Raw genomic sequence first — 12,299 nt, forward strand, 5'->3', positions numbered from 1 at the left:
GAAACCAGTACTTTTACACTTTTACTTAAAGAGTAAAAAGCTTGAGTTGATACTTCAACTTCTACAGAAGTATTTTAAACTCTAGTATCTATACTTCTACCTACAGAGTAATGAATGGAGATACTTTTCTCACCTTTAACAGGAATCAGCTTAGTGATGTGGATCATGCTTGTAGAACAGCTTAGTAAAGTTTGATTATATTGATGGTCTATCTTGGTCAAGTTGATCATGCTGGTAGAACAGCAGGATTAATAGTAATAATTAGACAAATTAGATCCTCTGTTCTGAGCTTTCAGCTCCCACTTTATTATTTATAAGATATACCCCACAACATTACAAGATTACAGGAATACAATCTGAGTACATTACAAATAAAATCTAATTAATACAGAGAACTGTGTAGAGTTAAATGATAAAATGCTCAAATAAATCAACTCAACATAGAAGCACATATATTAGAATAATTAGTTTAAAACTGCTTTAACACAAAAACCTTTTTATCTACTGTATCTTACCTTTATACTTTTACAGCTGTTGATCTTCATACTGTGTCAATATTTCCTGATTAAAGGCCAAATAAAAATGTTCCCAAAATTTCATTTTGCTGTAAAGTTGCTACTGGTTTTATATGACAACAATAATAGGCATATTACATTTAATTGTTTCAATATTAATCAATGAATGTGTTTCCTTTATCTGTGGATTCGTGGTTATTCAATAGGGATTAATCAACTGTAGCTTGATATGCCACAGGTACAGATCCCTCCCACAGACGAAGTCTGCTGGCTAATCCTGCTGTGTACTGTCTTAGGTTCTCAACCAAAATGATCAAAATATTTTTTTCTTAAACTGATCTAGTGTGAGGGGTGGAGCCAGGGTGGTTCTATGCAGGTTTCCTTATTGTTATGTTACAATAAGGAAGTATCCAAACAGTTCATAGAAACAAATAATTCCTGACTCCAAACTCTTTCAGCTGATTCATAGAAAATTGATGGATAGATTTTTTGGAGCTTGGATTGTTTATAATATTTATAGGGTCAGTTGAGACCCAAGCGGAAATACAAAAGTTAAAGCGAGTTTTACATAATATGTCCCCTTTAACTTCTAAAAGGTTAAAATCATGTTTTGACTCTCTGGAAAATAAATGTGATTAAAATATTAGTTTGCAAATTTGATAGCTCTGAACTGAATCTATTTTTTTATCTAATTTATTTAAAGAACTGAAGAATTGAGCTACAATCAACAAGTTCATGTGTATAGTGTACAGTAATTTAAGTGTTTTTCTATTATATTTTATATTTATATGTTGTATATATTGTGTTCATTCTGCATACTAAGTAGGGTCATGCACCCAGGTTTTTACACACCTGTACTTATGTACCTGATTTATTTCATTTTAATTTTGATTTATTAAGTTTACAATATCTCCCAGCACTATTATAACTTTATTTGATCAGTTCTACAGTCTAGATTCTGCAGTTCTTATGTGATTTCATCCAGCTCTTCCCTTTGTTCTGCATGTTCATCTATTTTGCTGAAAGTAAAAGATTTACTGAAGAGTTGGAGCTCAACTCAAACCCAGCGTAGAGCGGCTGAGTGAAGGTGGTCTGGACTCTGTGGATGAGGGTCATGGTATCAGAGATGCTGTAGAAGGACAGAGTTCCTGCCCTGTGATCCACATACACTCCTATTCTAGAGGAGACGGGCACTCCGGAGATTTCAGTATTTCTGTTATTGTATCTGAATGTGTATCTGAAGGAATTACAGAACAATCTCCAAGACTGATCATTATTACATCCAAACCCACACTCCCAGCCTCCCTTCCTGGAGATGCTTTTATAAGACACTGCTATATCAACCCCTCCATCTCCTCTCCACTCAACCTCCCAGTAGCAGCGTCCACTCACACTCTCTCTACACAGAACCTGAGCCCATCCATCAAATCTGTCTGGATGATCAGGATATGGCTGGACTGTGTTGCTGCGGGTCACCACTGTGTTCCTCTCAGACAGGAGGAGGTATTTAAAAGCTGTGTTTGGATCCAGTGTGAGCTGACAGGAATCTGAAAGAGAGAGAAAACCCATCAGCTTTTAGAAAACGATCTAAAAACAGCCCCTAAAACTGGACTATGTTTTAATAATTGAATTATCATTAAAATGTATTATTCTAGACTTATAACGTGTTTAATTTGTTTAATTATATTTAGGGGACTTCTTTAAATCCCCCCTAACTTAATTTTTAGCTTTACAGCTTGCAGTGGTTGAATATATAAAAATTATAATAAAACTGTAAGATTAGATGTGATTGGGTTGTTTTGTAGTTAGTAAACTGTAGAATGGTTATTTTGGTATTGGAGATGAATTATAGCTAATAAATAACTTTTTTATTTTCCAATTTTAATTTTCAGTTTTATGTTTCTACTCTGTTAACAGTAATATAATCAAATATGAAATGCCATTAACTAAACAATATGTATTTTATGTCTGTCCCAGTGTTCTGGTTGGCTGTGAAACTTTTTTATATTAAACTGATGGTAAAATTTTCAAAACAGTTAAAACATTAACACTTAATCTTCTTCTCTCTTTGTTTTGACGTAAAATGTTGAGGAAAATTTAACAGTAAAATAATTTAAACATTTTATTGAGATCTTTTAGGAAATCTTCCATTTAGTTTTAAATAAACGATAATGTGTTAAAAATGAATAAAATTCTGTATTTAGACGTGCTGTGGAATATAGTTTAAGGTTATAATATGAAGTTGAAAATGTAAAAAACTCTGTTCTGTTAATGATATAAATCGTTTAAACTATTTAACGCTAAATCGAAATGAATTGGTTCATACAGGAAATGTATCTGCAGATCTAGACTGGGACAGACGTAATCTCTGTTCAGCCCATCTGGTGTTTTTTTTAATATAGACTTATAAATGTCAGATTAAATTTTGTGTATTTGTAGATTGTGGTGTATTTCTAAGAGTGTGTGAGAATGAAAGGGTTAAAGAGAGAGAGAGAGAGAGAGAGAGAGAGAGAGAAAGGGCTGGACTTACACTCCAAGAACTCTTCTCTGCTTTGGGGTTCAGGAATGATCTGCACTTCCTTCACTACAGGAAAATGTACACAGTTACTACACAGCATCACTGAGCTTCTGTTCCCTCTGTACATTTACTACAACATTAAAATAATCTAATACTGGATTTTCTCTCCATGTAGATGTAGAGTCTTAATCTACCCTACCTGGACTTTTATTCACAATAAAGTCACACCAGTCTCAACCACTTCAGTCCAGAAACTACTGACCACTTCATCAGGATTTAGAGAAGAACCTACAGTGCATTCTGAAACTCTTCACACTCTTTTACTTTTACTAAATTGTTTTACTTAGTCATTATGAGGTACTGAGTGCAGTATGATTATTTATGGACTTATCATTTCATATATTTACATAGAAAATTTGATTTATTTAATATACCTGCAGCTGATGTCTTCTCAAATTCCTTTTTCCAGAATTCGTCTAGTTTTCCTCTCAGCTGAGAAACAGACTTCATAACAACTTCAAAAGTGTTGAGAGGACTGAGAGTAAAAGCAGGTGATGCTGAAGATCCAGGAGGAGCTGAGAGAGTCTGAAAACTCTACATGTAGAAAAACACAAACACATAATACCTTCAACAATTTCTAAATCATATTTATATTGAATTAAACCAGGTAAAATCTGGTCTCAATCTGATACTGTTTATCATATGTCATACAGCTTCAATATGTGTGAATGGTAAAAAAGTATACATGAAACTGAAATCTGATACATATTTGATATTTGGGAAAGTAAATTCAGTTTGAACAGCCAGATAAGAATTAATGCAAAATTTACATCAAAACATTAACTGAGCAGAAGGGAAAATGGACGACAGCAGTGAGGGTGGGATTCAATGGTGGGATAGAGAGATAACAGACATCATAATGTTTGGACTGATGTCTCTGTTCATATTAATTTAAAAGAAACATATCACAGTCAGCTGCTGCAGCATCAAAATAAAATAAAACGCTTAGAATTGTTTAAATAAAAGAAATGAAGGATACACATTAAAGAGGAGGGCGTGGTCAAATTACATGCCCTTTTTACAGTAAGCTGAAACTCATTCTCTGTTAAGCTCAGCTTTCAGTCACTGGTGAAACCAAACCTTCATGTGAAGCTCTGCTCTTTAGTGCACGAGCTTCAGTTTAAGAACTGTTCAGACTAATATCAGATATAGATCACATAAGAGACTGTAAAAAAGATGGACGCCGTGTCTCCGTTCCCATTCATTCAATGAAAATGAAGCCAAAATCTTCCGCCATGTTGGCGATCCTGCCACCTGATTCTGCGCAGTAGAGACCAGAGGAGGGAGAAAGACTGTGGAGAGCAGCCTACTCATTTAAATAACCCCGCCCCCGAGGGCTGCCTCGCGGTCACAGACTGCAGAGCGGGGCGGAGCGGAGCTGACGGTCTGTTATTGGTCCCGCCCATAACCAGCCCTTTTACCATAACCACACCTTTTTTGAATAGAGCTGAATAACGTTTTAAAAACCGAATTCTGTGGGGATATAAAAATTTGACAATATAAGCAGAGGTTACACTAGCTGTTGTATTTAAATAATGGAGGTAGAATTACAGTATATTAGAAAAAAACGTGATTGAATGTTGTCTGTTTTGCCATTGAAACCTATGGGGATGGGTGGAGTTACACAGCTTTCTGCAGCCGAACAGCAGGGGGCGCCCGACCTGTGGTGGCTTCACTTTTAAGAGACGATGCTCTGTCCAGCTATATACAGTCTATGGATCACATTAAAAAGATGGTGTAAACAGTCTAAAATAAACTTTGTATTTTGGGAGAAAAACAGAGTCTGTTACCTGGAGGAAATGGATGTGATCCTCTGTGAATGAAAGCTTCTCCAGATCAGCATCTCTCCTCTTCAGCTCTGTGATCTTCTGCTCCAGTCTCTTCAGACGTTCTTCAGCTTCACTCACTGCAGCTTTCTCCTGATCTCTGATCATCTGCCTCACCTCAGAGCGTCTTCTCTCAATGGAGAGGATCATCTCAGTGAAGATCTTCTCACTGTCCTTCACTGCTGTCTGAGCAGAGCGCTGGTAGTGGAATCACAGAGAGAGGAGAATGTTAGGAGCAGTTCATTCACATCAATAAGTGGATTTACATGCACTTCATAATCTGATTACTGAGGAACATCAGAGTTTATCAGTAGTCAGATTTTTTATTTGCAACCAGCCAATAATCTCACAGAATAAGATGTGACATAAATATTCCGTAAACCCAAACTTCATGCTGTGGCTTTTCTTAACTCATGAAGCTGAAAAGATTATTTAATTTTAATTCTAAAACTGAAAAAATGTGACTTTAAATGACATTTTAAAAATGAGGACACCTTTAGTTAAGTAATTAAATAATTACCCTTAATGGGAGAAATCAGATCTTTATTCTTCTACTTATTTTAAAAATCACCTTGTGATTCTCCACAGCTTCAATTAACTCCTGAAGCTCCTTCTCTCTCTCCTGGATTCTCTCCTTGTATTTCCTCTGTGTTTCCACCACCTGCTTCTGCAAATAAACCAGCCAACAAAACACATTAATTAAAAATTAAAATGCCACATGTCATGGGACAGGTGAAGGTATTAGGTCCTATAATCTGGAGTAGCTACTCCATTTACACACTGACCTGTTTCTCAGATATTTCTGCAGCAAGTGACACTGTATCATGTCCTTTATGGTCATCCATGGTGCACTGCATGCAGATACACTGCTGGTCGGTGCGACAGTAAACCTCCAGCAGTTTATCCTGCTGAGAGCAGATCTGCTCCTGGAGTCGTCTGGAGGCTTTGACCAGCTTGTGCTTCTTAAAGGCTGGAGATTGGTAGTGAGGCTGGAGGTGAGCTTCACAGAAAGAGGCCAGACACACCAGGCAGGACTGGACGGCTTTGTGTTTTCTCCCAGTACAGAAATCACACTCCACATCTTCAGGATCAGCAGAAGAGTGATCAGGAGGAGCAGCCTGGTGTCTCGTCTTCTTCAGTTTCTCCACCACCTCAGCCAGCATGGTGTTTTTACTCACGACAGGTCTTGAGGTGAAGGTGTGTCTGCAGTGAGGGCAGCTGTAGATCTTCTTCTGATCCTCCTCATCCCAAAACCCATTAATACACACCATACAGAAACTGTGTCCACAGGGAATAGTCACTGGATTCTTCAGGAGATCCAGGCAGACTGAACAGCTGAACTCATCCTGAAACACTAAAATACCAGCTTCTGCCATTTTACAGTGAATTATTAGCCAAGATAACAATACTCACACTGTCTGACTCAAACAGGAACTATTGTAGAGACTCAGGAAAAATTACATTAATGACAGAACAGTAGATCCAGACACGATATGCACTGATGCACACCCTGCAGGGAAAACCAGAAAGGATCAGATTTTACTTTCACTCTCACTTAAAGAGACAGACTGCATGTTTCTGAGATTCTGAGATCAGTGTTACTGCAGTCCTGTGGGGTCCTGAGCATTGAAGAACGAGAAACAGAGACAGGACTAAAGTCTGTTCAGCTACTAACCCTGCGTTCACACTGGAACGCGACGAGTCGCTTGTGTTGCCCCGCGTTTGTCGCTTGGGGGTGTGTCAAAGCTAAACTCGCACGTGTATCATGGTCCAGCTTCCGACAAGAAAAAAGGCTCAAACAATTGTATTGCTTCAACCGCCTTAGAAAAATATTTTTATTAAATGTGTTTGTATTAAATTTGTATTTGTTAACTAAATTAAGATCACTAAAATGGTTAAAAATAAACTGATTGGACCCCAAATAGCAAGACAGGACACAAGGTGTCGACGAGCCATCAGCCCATCCGAACGCCTTGCTATTTGCCTTCGGTAAGTAATATATTTTATATAAATGTTTTACATAAAAGTTCCTATTTTTAATGTATTTCTCTATTTACCGGAAGCATATTGTAAGATGAAAGATTTAAGATTCATATAAACAGAGCATTCACCATTTTAAATAATCTGTATCTTTTTTTTTATATTAAAATCACAATTTTCTTTATTATTCACAATTTATTTATTGCATACTTTAATTGTATGCTCATAATTAATTAGGCCATCCTTTTAAAACAATAATTCAGAGACATATAAAATAATTCAATCCTTTTTATAGTTAAAAAAATTCTCTCCCTTTTTCTAGGTACCTTGCAACTGGGGACTCCTTCCGTTCTCTTGCCTTCAGTTACCGTGTTGGGGTTTCCACTGTGGCTGGCATAGTTTCCCAAGTGACACGGTCCATATGGAATTGCCTGGTCACAGAATACATGCCAGTGCCCACCAAGGAGGACTGGAGAACCATTGCGGCTGGGTTCCATGAGCGATGGAATTTCCCAAACTGCTTGGGATCCATAGATGGGAAGCACATAGTCATCCAGGCTCCAAACAACTCTGGATCTATGTACCACAACTACAAGGGAACCCTTTCTATAGTTCTCCTGGCATTTGTGGATGCTTCCTACTGTTTTCGGGTTGTGGATGTAGGTGCATATGGAAAAACAAGTGATGGTGCAACATTAGCAAACTCCATCTTTGGCCAAGCTCTCAGAAATGGGTCACTTGATCTTCCAGAAGACTCACTACTTCCAGGAGCAGAGCATTTGGGACCTCAACCTCATGTGTTTGTGGCAGATGAAGCTTTCCCTCTCAGGCGAAATCTTCTGCGACCTTTCCCTGGATCCAGGAGTTCCCACAGAAACAGGATCTACAACTACCGGCTTTCACGGGCACGCATGGTAGTAGAGAATACTTTTGGTATTCTGGCAGCACAGTGGCGCATGTAGAGATGGGTCATTGGTACTAACCCTGACAATGCTGGAGCATGTGTGAAAGCCACATGTATTCTACACAACTTCATGCAAATAACTGATAGGAATCCATCTACTGTCGCAGTGTCTGAGGGAGAGGCAGCATCTGCCCTACAGAATGCCCCAAGAGCTGGAAGCAACTATGCTGCTAGGGAGTCAATTCGAGTGAGGGAAAATTTTGCCAACTATTTTTCTGCAGAAGGTGCTGTTGCCTGGCAAGACCAGATGGCCTGAGTTAGAAGAAAAACCAAAGGCTTTTATAAAAGCCATCAACAACACAACGGCTCTTTTAAGAGCCAAACAATTATTTTACCAAAGATCACAGTTCCTTCTTGTAATGCACAAGCACAAGACCTCCCTGTTCAGATATCTTACAAATAAATAATACAGTAATTTACATACTTACAATTGTATTACATCTTATTATCCATCATACAACATGTTTCCCAATGACTAAAGAATTTAAAATACAATACAATCTGATTACATTAAAAAGATGACAAAATACACAAAAATGTTAAATTCTGAAATGTTATTCACTTAACATACAAAATATTATATAAAGGGAAAACGGATGTAAATAAACTTTCAATACCCCTACATTGACAAAAAATGTCAGGGGTTGACCCAGGCAGAGAGACGAGGAGGCGGACGTAAACACAGGTAGGGCGAATTTATTAAATAAATATAAACAAATAAACAAGTAAACAAGAAACAAAGAAAAACAAGAAACAGAGGCGAGCTAAAACTAACAAACAAACAAGAGGTACTAAAGATAAACAAACGGGGAGACTATAAAACTAGGCAGGATAAACTAAAACAGGGCAAGGGAATAAACTAGGGAAAACACATGAAACTAGAAAATAACAGAATAAACAGGAAGATAAATATAAACTACAAACAAATAGGGAGGCTGACAAAAACAAACGAGGAAAACAATAAGGAACTAAACTAGATAGATAATAACTAACAAACAAAGCGGGAGTAGATAAACAAAGCAATAAACGAGGAACTGAATAAATACAAAACTAAACAAGGCAGAGATGTATAAATATAGGGAATAAACTACTAAAAGACTAAACACTAGGGGACTAGGGAACACAGAAATAAACTAATAACTAAAGCTAGACAGGGCAAGGGAGTAGACAAGAAACTAAACAGAGCTAAGAACTTAAACAGGGAACAACTACTAAACTAGGAACAAAATAACAAGGGAAGAGAGCTAAAGGCTACGAGGAACAAGGAAACACTAAGAATCTAAGAAACGCAGAGAAAGAGACAAACAACAGGAGACAGTGCAAAGACCGACAGAGGACAAGTGACAGAGGAAGTCTATTTAACTAAACAGGAAACACACTGGGAGTGGAAACACCTGGGGAAGGGGTGGAGCTACAAATGAGACATGAGATAATGGAAAATCACAGGCAGAACACAGGGGCATGGGTCACGTGGGACAACACAGGCACGAGGACAGACAGGAAGCAGGGCCAGGCGTGACAAAAAACTTAAACTCAAACAAAACTATATACATATAAATAACTATGTGACACCCTGATATGCCCACCTTAAAACCCCTTAACAGGCCAGGATTTTTGTCAATTGTCTTCCTGACATTACAGCACTAAATCTTGAGGATTTCTATTCAAGCATTACATTAAAATCTTTGATGTTTGCTAAGGAACATTACTAAAAAGTGTAACTGTAATTGTAATAGAAAATCTAAAAATAAAAAATATAATGAATAAAATCATGAAATTGAAAAAACTTAATTTTCAAAATCAATATTTTCCTGAATACAAATCAAACATTTAATTTCCTCCAGACCTATAGTTCCGTTATAATTTTCAAGTTTTTATGTCTATTTTTAAACCTGCAGAACTTGGGTTGATTTCTGTCACTGATCTGGAATTATTAAGTGGAGCAGAGAAAAAACAGGCAGCTTCTCCAAGTTTCCTGTAGGAGATTTACATTTCAGAATGTAAATAACTTATTTTACTGCAGAGAAAAATATTTTTTTATCACCTACACCCTGTATACAGAACAAAGGTTAACACAATGTGTCTGGTTATTCAAGGTATGACAAGACTGCAAGGGAAATAAGCTTACTGACACCCCTCACCATCTTGTCAGCTGTACCCTGGTAACTAACTATTCAGAGAACTCCATCTCAAACATGATCTGATGGATCCTGAGTTTGGCTTCAGCCCTTTTTGCTAAAGGGAGCCATTTCAGAGATGGTAAAAGACTTCATAAGAACAACTGATCTTCATCAGATGATGATGAGCCCTGCCCAGCAGTTGATGCTGTCTCTACTGCTTGAATGAGTCTTTTTTCAAACAGGCTCATCTGGGATCCTGTTGACCGTCTCTTCCCTGGCTGCACTGTACCTGGCTCTGGCTCTGGCTGCGTCTCTGCTACTAAAACCTCCCTTTCTTCCTCCACCTCAAAATGTATCTCACAGTCAATCATCTGGCTCATCTGACCCTCAGAAGACTGGCTAGATGAGGGCAGAGACAAGTTGCTAGACGTCAGTCTGCTTTCCAAAAATGGATTTAAAAAAGACATAATCTGGGAGTATCGCCATGGCTTTTGGACGGCACCCCCAGAACCACTCTTGCTCCCCTCTCTCTCCCTGTTTCTCTCTCGCCTGTACTGGTCCCTGAGGTTCTTCCATTTTTTCCTGCACTCCTCCTCTAAGAAAATACCAAATATAAACATTTTATTATTTAGTATTTCTGTGTGAATACAGCATTATGTACAGCTCTGGTAAAAATTAAGAGACCATTGCAAAATGATCAGTTTCTCTGATTTTACCATTTATAGGTTTATGTTTGAGTACAAAGAAACATAGTTGTTTTATTCTATAAACCACTGGCAAGATTTTTTCAGAATTCTAAATAAAAATATATTAATTTAAAGCATTAATTAGCTTATTTATGATAATTGATCAAATTAACAAAAACAACGCAGTGCTTTCAGATCTCAAATTATGCAAAGAACAATGCAAATAAGTTCATATTCTTTTAGAAACAACAATACCAATGTGTTAGGAGTTTAGAAATCAATATTTAGTGAAATAAGCCTGATTTTTAATCCCATTTCAGATTTCATTCTGCAAATAAATGCTCTAAATGACAATATTTTTATTTGGAATTTATGAGATGTTGTCAGACGTTTATAGAATAAAACAACAATGTTTATTTTACTCAAACATAAACCTATAAATAGTAAAATCAAAGAAACTGATCATTTTGAAGTGGTCTCTTAATTTTTTCCATAACTGTATGTGTCCCTATTAATTGCAATAACCTAAATAAAAACCAAATACATTATGCAGCGTACACACACACACACACACACCCCAATAGGTTATAATATAGTTTGCTAACATAATCCAAGCATTTCATATTTGACATCAAACTATATCCGTTTTAAAACATACATTGCTCAGCGAGAGAATTCTCGCCGGCCCAAATTCGGGCATCGCGTCAGTCAGGCTGGCATTCAGGCTCGGGTTCAGGCTCGGGTTCGGGTAGACAATCTAAACTCTATATTATTATTGTTGTTAATTTTCCATTTTTTTAAATAGCAGGATACTTTGACTTTTATTTCTCTGCCTGGACTGATTTCCCATCACTTTCCTCGGGCCGGGTCGGGCTCCAGGAAATAGCCTGTGATGTAGTCATCTGTTTTTTAATACTATTTTTGTTTTATATAAAGCTATGGCATGATAATCACCATATAGCTGAGTAACCAGGTATTATTGTTAACGAAAAGAACGAAATAACGAAAACTAAAAGTGAAAGTTCCCCTTAACTGAAACTAATAAAAATGTGATTTAAAAAAAACGAAAACAAACTGAAATTACAGATTGAATACCCTCATTTTCGTGTTTGTTAATTTATTTATAAGTGCTGTTTCCACTACAGCAGTTTAAATAAATACCGTCAAAATACCGCCCAACCCTATTATTTACAGCTATTTAAACTAGCATAGCTAACCAGCTTTCACACACAAAACACAGATAAAAGATAGGAGTGCTGTGCAGAGCTACTTCACCAGCTAGCTAACTTATTTCCACTGCGATTTAGAGTTATTAAATTGGCTTGGAAAAGACTTCTTGTTCTTTGTAATCTTCTTCTTCTTATTATTATTCTATTTGTGTTTTTCTATATGCTACTCCTCCCACAGCTTTTACGTTACAACAACAAAACTGAATTATGTTGCTTGTGCTTTTTGGAACAATACTTCATACGGTTTTCTAACAGCGGGCATTTAATTTTTTTTTTTTTTAATGGCCGATGACGATGCCGATATTTAGAGATCACAAACGGCCGAAGGCCAATATTTAAAGCCAATATTTCGTTTTTGTCACAACTGATTTTTAGCTTGTACTTTTCCCATGTATTTACAA

General features: G+C 37.0%; 2 protein-coding genes across 2 annotated transcripts in view; one reads left to right on the forward strand and one right to left on the reverse strand.

The window, feature by feature from the left end:
• LOC125780508 (tripartite motif-containing protein 16-like) overlaps positions 1 to 6,317 on the reverse strand; it is a 112,038-nt gene extending 105,721 nt beyond the window's left edge. The window contains exons 1-6 of the mRNA XM_049482117.1: positions 5,705 to 6,317; positions 5,491 to 5,586; positions 4,884 to 5,117; positions 3,468 to 3,627; positions 3,046 to 3,099; positions 1,382 to 2,062 (exon numbers count right to left, since the gene is read on the reverse strand). Coding sequence (XP_049338074.1) covers positions 1,527 to 2,062; positions 3,046 to 3,099; positions 3,468 to 3,627; positions 4,884 to 5,117; positions 5,491 to 5,586; positions 5,705 to 6,295 — 1,671 coding nt within the window. The 5' untranslated portion in view covers positions 6,296 to 6,317 and the 3' untranslated portion in view covers positions 1,382 to 1,526. The remainder of the gene's footprint in view (positions 1 to 1,381; positions 2,063 to 3,045; positions 3,100 to 3,467; positions 3,628 to 4,883; positions 5,118 to 5,490; positions 5,587 to 5,704) is intronic.
• Positions 6,318 to 6,810: 493 nt separating this feature from the next.
• Positions 6,811 to 12,299, forward strand: part of LOC125803951 (uncharacterized) — a 35,891-nt gene continuing 30,402 nt past the window's right edge. Inside the window, exons 1-2 of the mRNA XM_049482766.1 lie at positions 6,811 to 6,908; positions 7,222 to 7,562. Of these exons, the coding sequence (XP_049338723.1) occupies positions 6,811 to 6,908; positions 7,222 to 7,562 (439 nt within the window). The remainder of the gene's footprint in view (positions 6,909 to 7,221; positions 7,563 to 12,299) is intronic.

This window comes from Astyanax mexicanus, chromosome 8 (genome assembly GCF_023375975.1).
Source record: "Astyanax mexicanus isolate ESR-SI-001 chromosome 8, AstMex3_surface, whole genome shotgun sequence".
NCBI lineage: Eukaryota > Metazoa > Chordata > Actinopteri > Characiformes > Acestrorhamphidae > Astyanax > Astyanax mexicanus.